We start from the raw sequence: 12,576 nt of genomic DNA, 5'->3' as shown, positions 1-12,576 counted from the left end.
AGGATCTTGCCTCTTTCAATGAAGACATTTGAAAATGCTGATTTTTGCACGCAGATGTTTTGAAATCATGCTTTAAAAACTGAACACATTATTTGTACAAATTTTATTCAGTACAAAACATTGGCAATTTATTTACAGAATCTATCAGGAAAGAAAAAAAATAATAGCAGTGCTGTACAAAGTAAGCAGTGTTTTGTTTTTGGACCAAATTGTGAATGCATGAAGAGCAATATGTTAAGAATATACCTAAACTTCATCATTACAAAAGTTTTGTCACATCAATATGGTTTTGAAGGAGATGCAAACCATTTCTTAAAATTCATAACCACGTAGCTAGAAAGTGGAGAAAGCATACACCTGACATTAGCTCTGGCATGCAATATCTGGCACTAATCCATGGTCAGCAATGAATGGGTTGACTTATTTAAACCATAAGGTAATTTCTCCCCAAATGACCTCTGTCAGGATCCTGGTCGTTGCATTTCTCTCCAATTTCTAGCCTCTGACAAGTTATCCAGTGTAATGTCGGAAAGGTACACTGCACACTGTATAAGCTGGCATGATGAACAGTCCACATCTGTTAAAGGCCTATCTGCATATTTGAAGAGAAAGTGGCCTATCCCGCAAAAGGATTGGCATGAATGGTGACATCCTTTATCCGAGTTTCAGTCAGTGGTCGGAACGTCTTTTCATTGACGGGCAGTTTCTCCAGTTCATCCAGTGTTTCCAGGCCATCGATAATCCTACATTTTGAATAGAGCAAGATGTCAGCTGCAATCATAAATTATATTTTAATCAATAACTGCTAAGCACACTAACTGGCTGTCTGTAGAGCCAAAACATTTTCATTGTGTGTGTGTCTCCCTCTCTTATATCCTCTCCTTGTTACACCCATTTACTGGTATAAAAGGTTGCGTACTTTCCAAACACTGTGTATTTCATGTCCAGATGGGGCTGTTTGGCATATGTGAAGAAAAACTGGGAGCCGTTTGTGTTTGGGCCATTGTTTGCCATTGAGACCACTCCTCTTACATTATGCTGAAAGAAAAGAATGAGGAAAGAACACAAAAGTGACAATGTTAAAAGACGGACTCCTGAAATATTAGGTAATGCTTCTTCCTGACATAGACAAACAAGCTGGAGTTAGTAGATACTCACTTTTAGGTGTTCACTATACTCATCTTCAAATTTGCGACCCCATATACTTGTTCCACCTTTGCCTGTGCCTGAGCGGTGAAGCCAAACATAGGAAACCATAGACAGGAAGTGAGGATGTGAATTCTGACATTTTAGTATTGAAATGCAACAACAATCCTGTAATTTACCTGTCGGGTCTCCAGTTTGAACCATGAAACCTTTAATATTTCTGTGGAATATGCAGCCGTTGTAGAACCCACTGGCACACAAGGCAAGAAAATTCTGTGAACAGTAAAAAATATACTCCATGACTTTGTTCACATGAAATCTGAAGAAAACACAACACAAACAAAAAGCAAGTATCTGTAATCTATAATAATACAATGACACAGAACACCACTTTAACGTATCTCTAGCAGGTCTGAAGTCTTTGGAAGAGCTGGAGCGTGTAACTTTACTTTACTGTAGTTGACTTACCTCACATGTTTTCGGTGTGCGCTCACAAAACAATTCAATTTTAATTTCACCTAGATCTGTGTGGAGGGTAACCGCCTATGAAATTGAGAAAAGAAAGAAAATCATTTAACGTTAACTTTTAAGAGGCGCAGGAACAGCCATTCATTACTGCCTGTTAGCCGACGTTAGCTTAGCTTGTTAACGCTACTGAGGCTGCAAAACGAGTGTTAGTTCTCACTACAAAAGGGACGTTTCTGGACTGACTAGTAGCAAACTTATCTGCGTTAAACCATCTTATTAGTTAATAGCTTCTGAAACTGTTTTGTTAGTTTCACGTTGACAGCTACCCACTGGAATATTTTACAATAAAATTTACCATTTCAAACGTTGCGTCTACGAACAAGTGTGTCGGTGAAACATGTCCGTCTACGTGCAGTAGCCCAGCGCTGAAAGGTTCCGCAAGGAATTGACTATCATTCACATGCTCTAGGTCTATACATTTGTTACTATTATAATGAGCCAATCATTGAGCTATTTGCAAATATTATAAATGTGTGAAGCAGTGTACACTTGAAGACATGGCAGGATTAACCTGGTATTGGGCCCCTAGGACAAAACTTCTGGGCCCTTATTATCCACCTAACTTCTCCATTTGCTGTGCATTCGTTACAGTTTTTCTATGAGGATTACCAATTTGTTATTGAGTAAATAAATACATTAATTTTGGCACCAAAAACAAAGGCCTATAAGCTCAAAACAGATAATGAATGTCTTAATAAAAACTAGATTTTGTCACAGGGACCATCTTCAAGACAGGGCCTAAAAATCAGTTAATAAAGCAGGATGTCCCATAAGGCCCTCATCATGTCAGCTCTATTGTGTTAATTATGGTTTATAATTTTCAGGAGATAATCCAGTTTTGTATTAACATAGACTTTGGCAACTGTAGTTTAACTGTAAGTGGCCTTGTGTTTAGAAAGACTGTCCAATAACTACAGAGACCCTGGTTTTGCTTGCTGGAGCAATAAAAGTGTGAGCATGTCTTTGTCAGGTGTTCTCCAGTTCCTTCTAAATAACGTCTGAATAGTATTTTGATTTATCACACTGACTAATATCCACTATGGTACCTGGGCAGTAAACAGATTCTCTACCCAATACCAAAATACTAGAGAGAACTGAAATGTTCACAACATTCAAACCCTTACCCAACAGAAACCAAGTCAAATTTGTTCAAACGACTTTATTTTACCTCCAGTGGATTGTGTGTGTAGGAGAAGATGGGAAACATGTGCAAACAGAATACACACTGCTGCATCATTCATGCCAATACTGATGCGATGATGATTTTCTTATTAACAAAAAAACAAACAATGCATGAAGCCAAATTTGTACATCTATGATTGGATTTTGGGAAATGTTGAGGGGAAAAATTATTTTGAGAGAAAGAACAAAAATGACATCAAGGAGTAAGAAAGTCTCATCATGCCATCATACATACATGTGGATAACACTTTATCTGTGCTAACCACAATGAGGACACAATTCTGAAACAATACAGCTCAATTTAAGCATGGCCATTGACGAAAACACAGGATCAAGGTTAAACCAAGTGGTTTTTTTTTTAAAAACACAAAACAGATTTTGTTTTAAAACCAGCAGTCAATATTAAATACACCAAACTAGAAAATAATGTATAGAAATGCATATAAAACTGTAACTGTATAAAACTGTTTAAATTAATACATACAAGGTGTAATAAAAAAATAGGCAACTCAAAAAAGAAGTGAGTACTAGCAGGTTTCCTGAGAAATTTAGCTATATTGTAATAATACTAATAGCTGTCAAAAACAAAATCAGTCCAAATTATGAAAAAGGAGGGAAAATACAGAGAACAAAAAGATTAACAATAACTATGAGATAAAAAGCTAACCTATTTACTGATACCACTTTACTAGTAACCTATACAATATATTTTAAGTGTACTGACCATTTACTTGCAGTGCTTACTGCAACAACTTTATATTTGATATCTGATGTCACTCTTCATTAGAATAGCTGATTGTCTTAATCTGTGGTGTATATTGCTGATGTGTTCTGGATGCCATTTAAAATGCTCCAGTTGGGACATAAAAGGATCAAAAATGAATTAGTTTTTCTGAGTAGTTCTCAAACAAAGAAAAACGTAACACTACTTTAACAGCGTTTTAATCTCATGCCTCGAAGTCATTCTGTTGAAACTTCCCATCCCAGTAAAAATACAAAACTTGTTGTATACGTGAAGTTGCATACCATTATTTGCATTTATGTAAATTTTACTTCCATCACACTAAAATGAATGTGACAAGAAGAATGCCCATGCAAATTAGAAAACTACATCACTACTACTTACATAGTTTAAATAAAGGCAATATTGCACAATATAGCATAGTTAAACATGTTACGGACATGAATGTACATAGCTTAAACTATTCCTATGCTTTTCAACCCAGTTACTGTACTGTATATTGCTACTGTCCAGGTTTTCTTTGCAGTTAGGTTTATTAAAACATAAACTGATTTTTGTTTCTCAGGGTAAACACAAGAGACCCTATTGTGTGTTGTGCTGTGTCAGAGCTGTGCATTGATCTTCAATTCCACATTTACAGCATTGTCCGGCTTACTTACTGTGGCAAAACACAAGTGCAGAAAAGTCACTAAGGCAAAAATTATTAAACATTTCTCTACAAATGAACACACTTTGAAACCAGAAAAATAAATGACCACAATTACATGACCTGACCTGAAAAGTATGGAAGCCCATTTATGACAATAAAAAAAAAGACATTAAGAATGATAAAAATATAAATTCTCCTTAAGTCTCCCACAATTATGAAATCAAGCCATAATTGTGACAAAATATGACACTAATCCAAAATTATGAGAAACTAAGACAAAAAATATGTCAAGTCAAAGTTTTACCAACTCACAGATGAAGTTTTGTTAATTGAAGATATCACTTATTTTGACTCTCTCAAAAAATCCAATATCCACAATTAAAAACCACCACCATATCCATTCCCGCCCTACGATGGACTGGCGACCTGTCCAGGATGTACCCCGCCTTTCGCCCGATGTCAGCCGGGATTGGCTACAGCCCCCCGTGACCCTGTACGCAGGATAAGCGGTTGCCGATGGATGGATGGATGGATGGACATCCATTCCCAAAATGAGCAGTTATCCAAATCTAATCCCAAATGCTTAAGTTCTAGATCACTTTTACAAATAAGAAATTTTACTGGAAATTGTCATTGTTATTGTTCATGCCTTCTGACTTTTACACTCTATAGTAGTCGTCAGCAGTGCGCAAGTCACACCGGTTAGGAGAGTTGAAGCTGCATTAAGGCAGACCTTCATGTAAAAATAAAGTTTGCAAAGCCAATGTCACAAGGTGACGCTACAACACAAAATAATGGGTCATGATCACATCTGAGACCCCAAATTTAACACTGGTGTCAAGTGTGGTCACTTGTAAAAGGTCACCAGGAAGTGATGAAATGAAACATTGGAGCAAAATCTAAAACATATCAAAGTGTTACTCCCATTATCACGTAGGGCTATGACATACCACAGGAGGAGTGAATTAACATTAAGGCAACTGACCTGAAAACCATGGTTCTTTTCAAAAATGCACCCTAATCCCCCCCCCCCCCCAATGACAAATGAAATTACAATTTTTCTTTTCAGTAAGTGGAACGTTTCATGTTTAAAAAAAAATAAAAATGCTTTGAGCTTTTTTAAAAAGCTATACATTCAAATTTCACTACAATGAAATGGCAATTTCAGACCTTATTGCAATGGTTTTTTTGTTGTTTTTACATAAAATAAACAAAATTAAAATGACACCTTAATGAATCTAATATAGCAATTTCAACATTTTTTGTTTAAAGATGGCTGTTTATCTCATACTACCCTATCAAGGTAGAAACATACTAATCTTACAATGTTATGATAAACTGAAACGAACACTAGGCCAGGCGCTTACAAAACACATTTAAAGACTTGCGTTTGTTTCGGACATATGATCAACCTCTGGAGGCTCCATTTAAATGTTGTTATCCTGTACGAACTAAATTTGAATACTGACACAGACATGACACACCTCGTTCAAAACCTTTTCAGCATTTTCCCCAGATTTGTTCAGTTTGTTTTATTAATACTGAATAGTATACTGGCAGTAAGGGTTGGGTATCTGCTTGTTGATAAGATGTTCCACAAATGTAATTGTATGGGGGTGATGTTTTGTAATACTAGTCCACTGGGTAGCAGTAAAATCATTGCTTTTCCTTAAGCACTAGGTCAAACACACTGCACATCTTTCCCCAGAGACGCCATCTACCCCTGCCCCCCACTCTGCCAAAATGGCTCCAATGAAGGACATCACTCTCTAGTCTAATACCCCATGCTGTACTGCTTCCAAGACTCAGGCCAACCAAAGACAACTCCTCTGCCTCTACAGCATTTGCTCTACTAACAGTGCAATGTACTCAGTGACCCCCTCCCTTACACCTTATACAACACCCTCTCAGACTCCATAACCTTTCTTGGCATGAGTCATCACTAGTTATCCTTGTTATGTCACTTTCAAGATTTTCCAGCACGTATGTGTATTTGAAGGCCATGGTCATCCCTCTACAGCAAAAAAACAATGACCACCAGAGTTACAATTTATGTCAGGTCAGTGCTGGACAACAGGGAGTTCAAAGCCATGGAACAGCCGCTATTCTGATACAAACATGCTAAGTTGACTGTGTAGTTTGCTTGTGATTAGTATTGTCATTCCCTATATACACATACAAATATAACATTTAGTCATATAATCAGATGTCAACTCCTTAACATGTTATGATGGAATTGGGAGTTTGATACAACTTAAAATAAGTGGAGCAAGTAATAAAGGGAGATGTCTTAGAGATCACCTTGCTATCTCACTTAAAAAACTAGCAATACTAGACACATTATTTTTATATTGTACTATATCTTGATAAGATAGGAACCTGATGTTATAGTAATTGAACAATGGGAACTTGGTCTTTTTCTGTCATTGTCAAAGTTGGCCCACAGTTTTGCTTACTTGCAACTTCTCCAACATAACTGCGTAGCATACAATGTAAACACATGCAGCTGAGCATAATGGCACTGCTACATTATTGTTAAAAAGCATAATTACTTGGTTATAATGCCTGCTAAGTCGGAGACGAAGGAAAATCGAATGTAGTTAAGAATTAAGAGAATAACCAGCAGCTAGCAGTATTTTGGTTCTGCCAAACTGGCACTGGTTCTCGATACCCAACCTTACTTACAGTACACTGCAGCAAGACTACAGCCTGCTTTAGGAAGCCCACTGGGACAGGTGTTCCTACACAGTGTCAGGGCCCAGTTGGTAAGTATCTGTTTTCATTTACAGCCACAGACCGGTTTAAGCCTGTTCTTTGTCAACTTTCCATAATTGTTCTTTGACCTCCGTGGGAAGGGTGTTGAAGAGGTCTTCCTCCACCACGAGACCGGTTCTCTTTAGCTGTCGGCACTCGCCCAGCTCCACGGGCAGACACTCCAGACGGTTTCCTCTCAGCTCTAGCTGTGTTAGCCCGGTCAGCTCTCCAAACCGCGACGGCAGCGACTGCAGGCAATTGTTCCCCAAGTTCAAAGTGCGAAGCTTCTTGCATTGAAACAGCTCATTAGGCAGGCTCTCAATCTTTATTTGAAGGTGGGGAGGATGTTGTGATGGGAGAGAAATGGAGAGAAATTTAAATTTTTATAAATTTTACCTGCAGCAGACAAGTTGTTGCAAACTGTAACGATATACAATGCAATGAACAATCAACACAGACAAAATGAATAATCCGAGCACTCACCCTGTTCGCCGTCACTGCCAGGTACTGAAGATTCTGGAGGCAGCCAATGTCCGTAGGGATACAGGTTAGGTTGTTATGACTCAGGTCAAGGAAGCGCAGCTTGCGGCAATAAAACAGCTGACTGGGGATCTTCTCAATCTTGTTTCTGTTTAAGTAGAGCTTCTCCAGGTTGGTCAGTGTGCCAATTTGGATGGGAATATAGGCTATCTGGTTGTACCAGAGCTTAAGGCAGATCAGCCGATGAAGGTGCTGGAAGCTGATGATCTCCTCGATGGTCTTCAGGTTGTTGTCCTTCAGATCAATCTCCTGCAAGTTGTGCAAGCTGAAGATTGAGTGCGGGATGCGTTCCAGATCACAGCGAATTAGCTCCAGTTCCGTCAGGTTCACCATCTTCTTCAGGCTGTTGAGCACCATCAGTTTGGTGCCTTCATTATTGATGGATAGCTTCTGAAGGTGCATGCCCACATCAGTCACCACCTGAGGTAGCTTGGTGAGATTGCTCTTCAGACGAAGAACTTTGAGCCTCTTGAGCTCCCGGAGCCCATCAATGACAATGTAACGGTTGTTCTCAGCGCTGAGATTTCCCGTCAGATGAAGTTCACTCAGATTCTTCAAACTGTAGATCCATAAGGGAATCTCTTTGATGTCAGTGAACTTGATGTGCAGAGACTTCAAGTTCTCACGCAAAAAAGCCAATGCAGGAGCTTCGATTCTGGCTGGTGTGTGGTAAAGCCACATCTCTCGCAAGTTAACCAGCTGGGCGATGATTGGGGGGATGGTGATATCGGGAATAAGCTCTAACTTAAGAACCTCCAGCTCCATCAGGTCAAATACTGTGTCTGGAATGCCACTCAGCATAAAAAGGTGCAACTCTAACTTCTCCTGAGAGTTCTTGGTAATCCTCTGCCTGAGCTTGTCCAATGTCCACTCATTGTTGAGGTTGAGCTGCCTCAGCTTATTTTCGCTTACTTCCGAGAGGAACACGGCAAAGCGTTTAGAGTACAGAGGGTCATACTGATCGATCATGTGCATCATAAATGCAAAGTCATTCTTTACGTCGGGTATGTCACTGTAGCTGCTCTCTTCCCGTATTGACTCAAAGGAGTACTTCTTTAGAGAGCGCCGAAGCATCCAGCAAAGTGTGTACATGCAGATCAAACCATACACCACTACTAAGCTAATGTAGAAACAGGCTAAGATTTTAAAAAGTGTAGCCAATGGGTGAGCACAACGGTACACGCTGTAACCTGTCAGACTCTCTATATTTACTGAACAGTCAACACTGAATTTAATGTCGTGCACGTAATACCCTGTGTAGCAAATTATCAAAACGAACTTGATGACTTTGATGATGGTCTGACGGATGTAGAGTCTGTACACAATGTCTCCTTCTTCAACATGTATACGGAACTTCTTCACTTTTTCAAACAAGGCTTTTGCCTGTTCGCCCTCTTTTTTGTCCAAAACCCCTGTTTCTGTTCTATCTACAATGCCCTGCTCAAAGCGTGTCTTTGTCCTTTGGAGCATAGGAACACTTGCTTCAACATCCTCACTGATAACAGACTCTTTGTGGTCCATTGAGCCGTTCATTTTCATTGGTTTTGGGTCACTCTCTTCAACCACTGTCTCTGACAGTGCCCTGGTGGTCCATGGGGAGTCAAAGCATTTCAGCAGGATGGATACAAAGTGCTCTAGTTTGGAACTAGTCCGTGGGAACTTAAACCAAAAGTTGCTGCAAGCTAGGAAAATAAGGGTGTGAAGTAATACTAGGTAAGGAAAATACTTGGCAAACCAGTGCAATCTGTTTTCGTAGCACACAGCATCCACGTAGTTGTACTGGTGGCGGTCCAGATCATACTGGATCCCTTTGGGCTCAAAGAACAATGATGTGGTGTGGGTTGAATTGAAGTTCTTCTTGCAGGTCTGATTGACCACCCATTTGCAGGGCAGGCAAATCATCTTGTCCTGGGTGACCTGAAGTGTCCCTCCAAACACAGAAATCATAAGCATAACAATAGAGATGTAGTCTGTGAACACATCCCACCATGGTTTCAGGATGCGGTATGCTGGCTGTGTGTCCACAAAGTACCGCAGCTCGGTGATGGGGATCATGGTTTATCTGTGGGGGGAAAAAAGGGTTGAGGGCGCAATCATAATTGAGTACAGTGGTAGTGAATTATATAGTCTTGTTAAACATCAAAATCTTACAGATATGGCTTTCTACAAAATCAAAAAGGAAAAGCTCTTTCTCTCAAATGCCTGAGCAACCTTTACCTGAACTACAACACAATACCAAGACAACAAATCAATACTAACATGCTAACAAGGTCATCCATCAGAACATTCCAGACAGTTAATCTGAAGGCTGCCACGAGTAACAAAACAGGGATCCCTGCCTTTACTATTGTTAAAAAGACACAATTAAGCTTGCTTTCAAATTGGGTGACATACTGAACATAGCATTTCAAATGCTGTGGCCAAATGGCAAACCAGCCATCAATAGAATGTAAAGTTTATCTGTCTCCATTTTAATTTAGTCCCTACAAGATTAATGTGAAGAATGAATGGGTTGTCTCCATGAAGAAGTAGAAGTGGGGAAAAAAATCCAAATGTCACAGAGGAAATTAAACAGCTGCCTTGAAAATGTATGCGGCCTATAAACATAAGAAATGAGTAAATTTGCTTAATTAAGAAAACCCTATGCATCTGATTTTCAGTGGGAGGGCACTCTAATTAGTAGAAACACACTGACCCCACATTTTCTCTTCTGATGCGGATTATGACACCTAAACGGAGTACTTCAAACTGTATAAAGTATCTATACAATTAGAAAAAGTTGAAAGAAAGTCTGTAAAATTGCATTGTTACACAATAGCAATGCGATAAATACACAGATTGGTCATTGCATAAATGCATCGCAACTAACTAGGGCTAGGAGGTGGGCGATATAATACTCTACCAACTATCAGAGTATCTACCCCTTTAACATTGCTGGATGTATTAGACCAAAATGAGTAATGCTGCTAATAGGACTGAACAATTAATTGAAATTTGATAGCAATTGCAATATGGTCTACTGCAATTTTCATATTGCAGGAGGTGCAAAATTTGTTAAAGGAAAAATGTGTGTAAAAATACCATTTTAACATCATATTCTACAGACTTACAAAAGCATCTTTGTTTGGTACAGATCCTTACCAAAATCACACCATAAAGATACATAAAAAAATGACCATTCCCTCCAATTATTGTATTATATATTGATATTGATAAAGCGAAATAACATGACATTTAAAGGACAGGAGTAAATATTGTTTATATCCATGCAACAACACGTCTGCACCTAGCACACAGGCAGCAAGAGCCAGTTATTACTCCAAGTTGTTCGTATGAAATATAACTGAACTTAAAAAAAAAACAAAATAACACATGAACAACATTTGTGTAAGGACAGATAAAGCTTTAAACTCACTTGAAAGGTGGTCCTACTTAGACATCCGAATAGTAAAGCACAATAACTCAGAGGCGATCCCCAACTACTCATTTGCCGCTGTTGTACATTAGAGCCAGATAAAGCCCTCCAAATCAACCTCCAGCCTTGTGCGAGTGTGACACGCCCAGCATGTAAGCTTGAGGAGTCACTCTTCTAAAGATGATGTTCCGTTTTGGCTTGTTTAACCCAAACAACAGGACCGCCAGAGGAGCCACCTTTCTCCCCTGCTCTCTATTCTTAGCCATTTCCGTTAACAATACCCAGAGTATTGTCTGTGGGGGCCTTGAGAAGCGCCTCCCTTAACCTTCAGGAGGAGATCCTGTTTACCTTATAGAAGCTGCTGTCTCCAACCAGTGTCTCTATGGAATACTCTACCGTCACCTTTTGTAGCCCCACCGCCCCCCAAAAGCACACACCTACACATACACAACTAGTGTCTGGAGCTGGCAGTCATCAGAGCTTGTACTTTGTTAGGAAACTATAAAAGGCGAGGAGCCAAGACGCCAAGTCTGATCCTTGGCCAAATAAGCATATTTAGATTGGCCCCAGTTCAGAGAAAGTTTTGTCCACATAACAGTTACCTATTCTAGTGAAGTAGCCTGGACTGGGTTGATGATTTAGCAGCAACAAGTACCCTCAGTAAATAAATTAAAAACTCACCTGTTTGGAGGTGTTATCTGTGCTGCAGTACCTGATGATGACCCTGGTGGACAAGCCACTCTCTGCGTATCCAAAACTCTTCATGGACCATTGCCTCCCTCATCGCCATGGGGTTTAATAGAAGCCCTTGAAAAGACATTTATATAAAATAAATAAGCAAGAATGGCTCCAGCTCTTTAACGTTACAAGCATAACTTAGGAGAGACATACTTTAGCAAGAAGCGCAAAGAAAGTTACGTGCATACCTATTACTGATCCAAGTTATATTTAAACAACAATACTTTACAATAAATGGCGTGTGCCTTTAAATGTATGGCTCTTATTAAGGAGTGTGTAATATATCCTGCCATATATGATTAGTGTGAATGTTAATTCAGATGTAACGTTACCGGCTAACCACCAGTTACCGCTTGTAACGTTAGCATGGAATGTCTTTGTCATCTGGCTAACGTTAGTTAGCGGAGCAAGCGTTTCTCAGCAGAAAGTTAAAGCTGGATGTTGTTTTTTCCTTCTATATACCATTCAATACCGTGACACGCTATCGCTGACGAAGTACACTGGTATCTGACAACAAGCTTACTTATAAGCACCGACCACAAACCAAAAAGATTTTTGCTGTTAAAACACGTTAGCAAACTAAGCTAGGCTGCTGTTAGCTTGTGAGCTAAACTAGCCATGCTGACAACCAGCTGTATCAATCGCAAGTTTACATCTTGGCAAACGCTGAACTTCATACGACCACGATCCATTGCTAACGTGTGTTAAAACTGCCAGGGTGTTCAACTTACTTAATGTTTGGTGTGCAGCGATCCAATCCAACACCTGTTTAATACAACTAACCACTTGCTGCTAACAAATTGCCCTCGCTGGTGCTAGCAGCTCAGCTTGCTAGCTGTTGTTTTTTCCAGCACCTCCGGGATAGTTCCCCGCTTTCACCGC

General features: G+C 39.5%; 2 protein-coding genes across 3 annotated transcripts; both read right to left on the bottom strand.

Moving 5' to 3' along the window:
- Positions 1-88: 88 nt before the first annotated feature.
- Positions 89-5,243, bottom strand: ppil3 (peptidylprolyl isomerase (cyclophilin)-like 3). Its single transcript, XM_038703528.1, has 7 exons — positions 5,233-5,243; positions 1,970-2,099; positions 1,615-1,689; positions 1,326-1,419; positions 1,159-1,226; positions 920-1,038; positions 89-743 (listed from the first exon to the last, which is right to left on the bottom strand). The coding sequence occupies exons 1-7, from the start codon at positions 5,241-5,243 to the stop codon at positions 617-619; spliced, it is 624 nt and encodes a 207-aa protein (XP_038559456.1). The 3' UTR covers positions 89-616.
- lrrc8ab (leucine rich repeat containing 8 VRAC subunit Ab) lies at positions 2,819-12,575 on the bottom strand. 2 transcript variants are annotated; one of them, XM_038703056.1, is made up of 4 exons: positions 12,426-12,575; positions 11,638-11,763; positions 7,485-9,603; positions 2,819-7,324 (listed from the first exon to the last, which is right to left on the bottom strand). In XM_038703056.1, exons 3-4 carry the CDS (start codon positions 9,594-9,596, stop codon positions 7,049-7,051), a joined length of 2,388 nt encoding a protein of 795 aa, XP_038558984.1. In that variant the 5' UTR covers positions 9,597-9,603; positions 11,638-11,763; positions 12,426-12,575; the 3' UTR covers positions 2,819-7,048. The 2 variants fall into 2 exon arrangements, with proteins under 2 accessions (XP_038558984.1, XP_038558985.1); XM_038703057.1 differs by lacking the exons at positions 11,638-11,763; positions 12,426-12,575 and adding an exon at positions 10,957-11,598.
- Position 12,576: the final 1 nt, after the last annotated feature.

Source organism: Micropterus salmoides, unplaced genomic scaffold (assembly GCF_014851395.1).
Source record: "Micropterus salmoides isolate LMB-PRFRI ecotype aquatic unplaced genomic scaffold, ASM1485139v1 Ms_hic_scaffold_7, whole genome shotgun sequence".
Taxonomy (NCBI): domain Eukaryota; kingdom Metazoa; phylum Chordata; class Actinopteri; order Centrarchiformes; family Centrarchidae; genus Micropterus; species Micropterus salmoides.
Note: the sequence above shows the minus strand (reverse complement) of the source record. Positions and strands in the feature narration are given on the sequence as shown.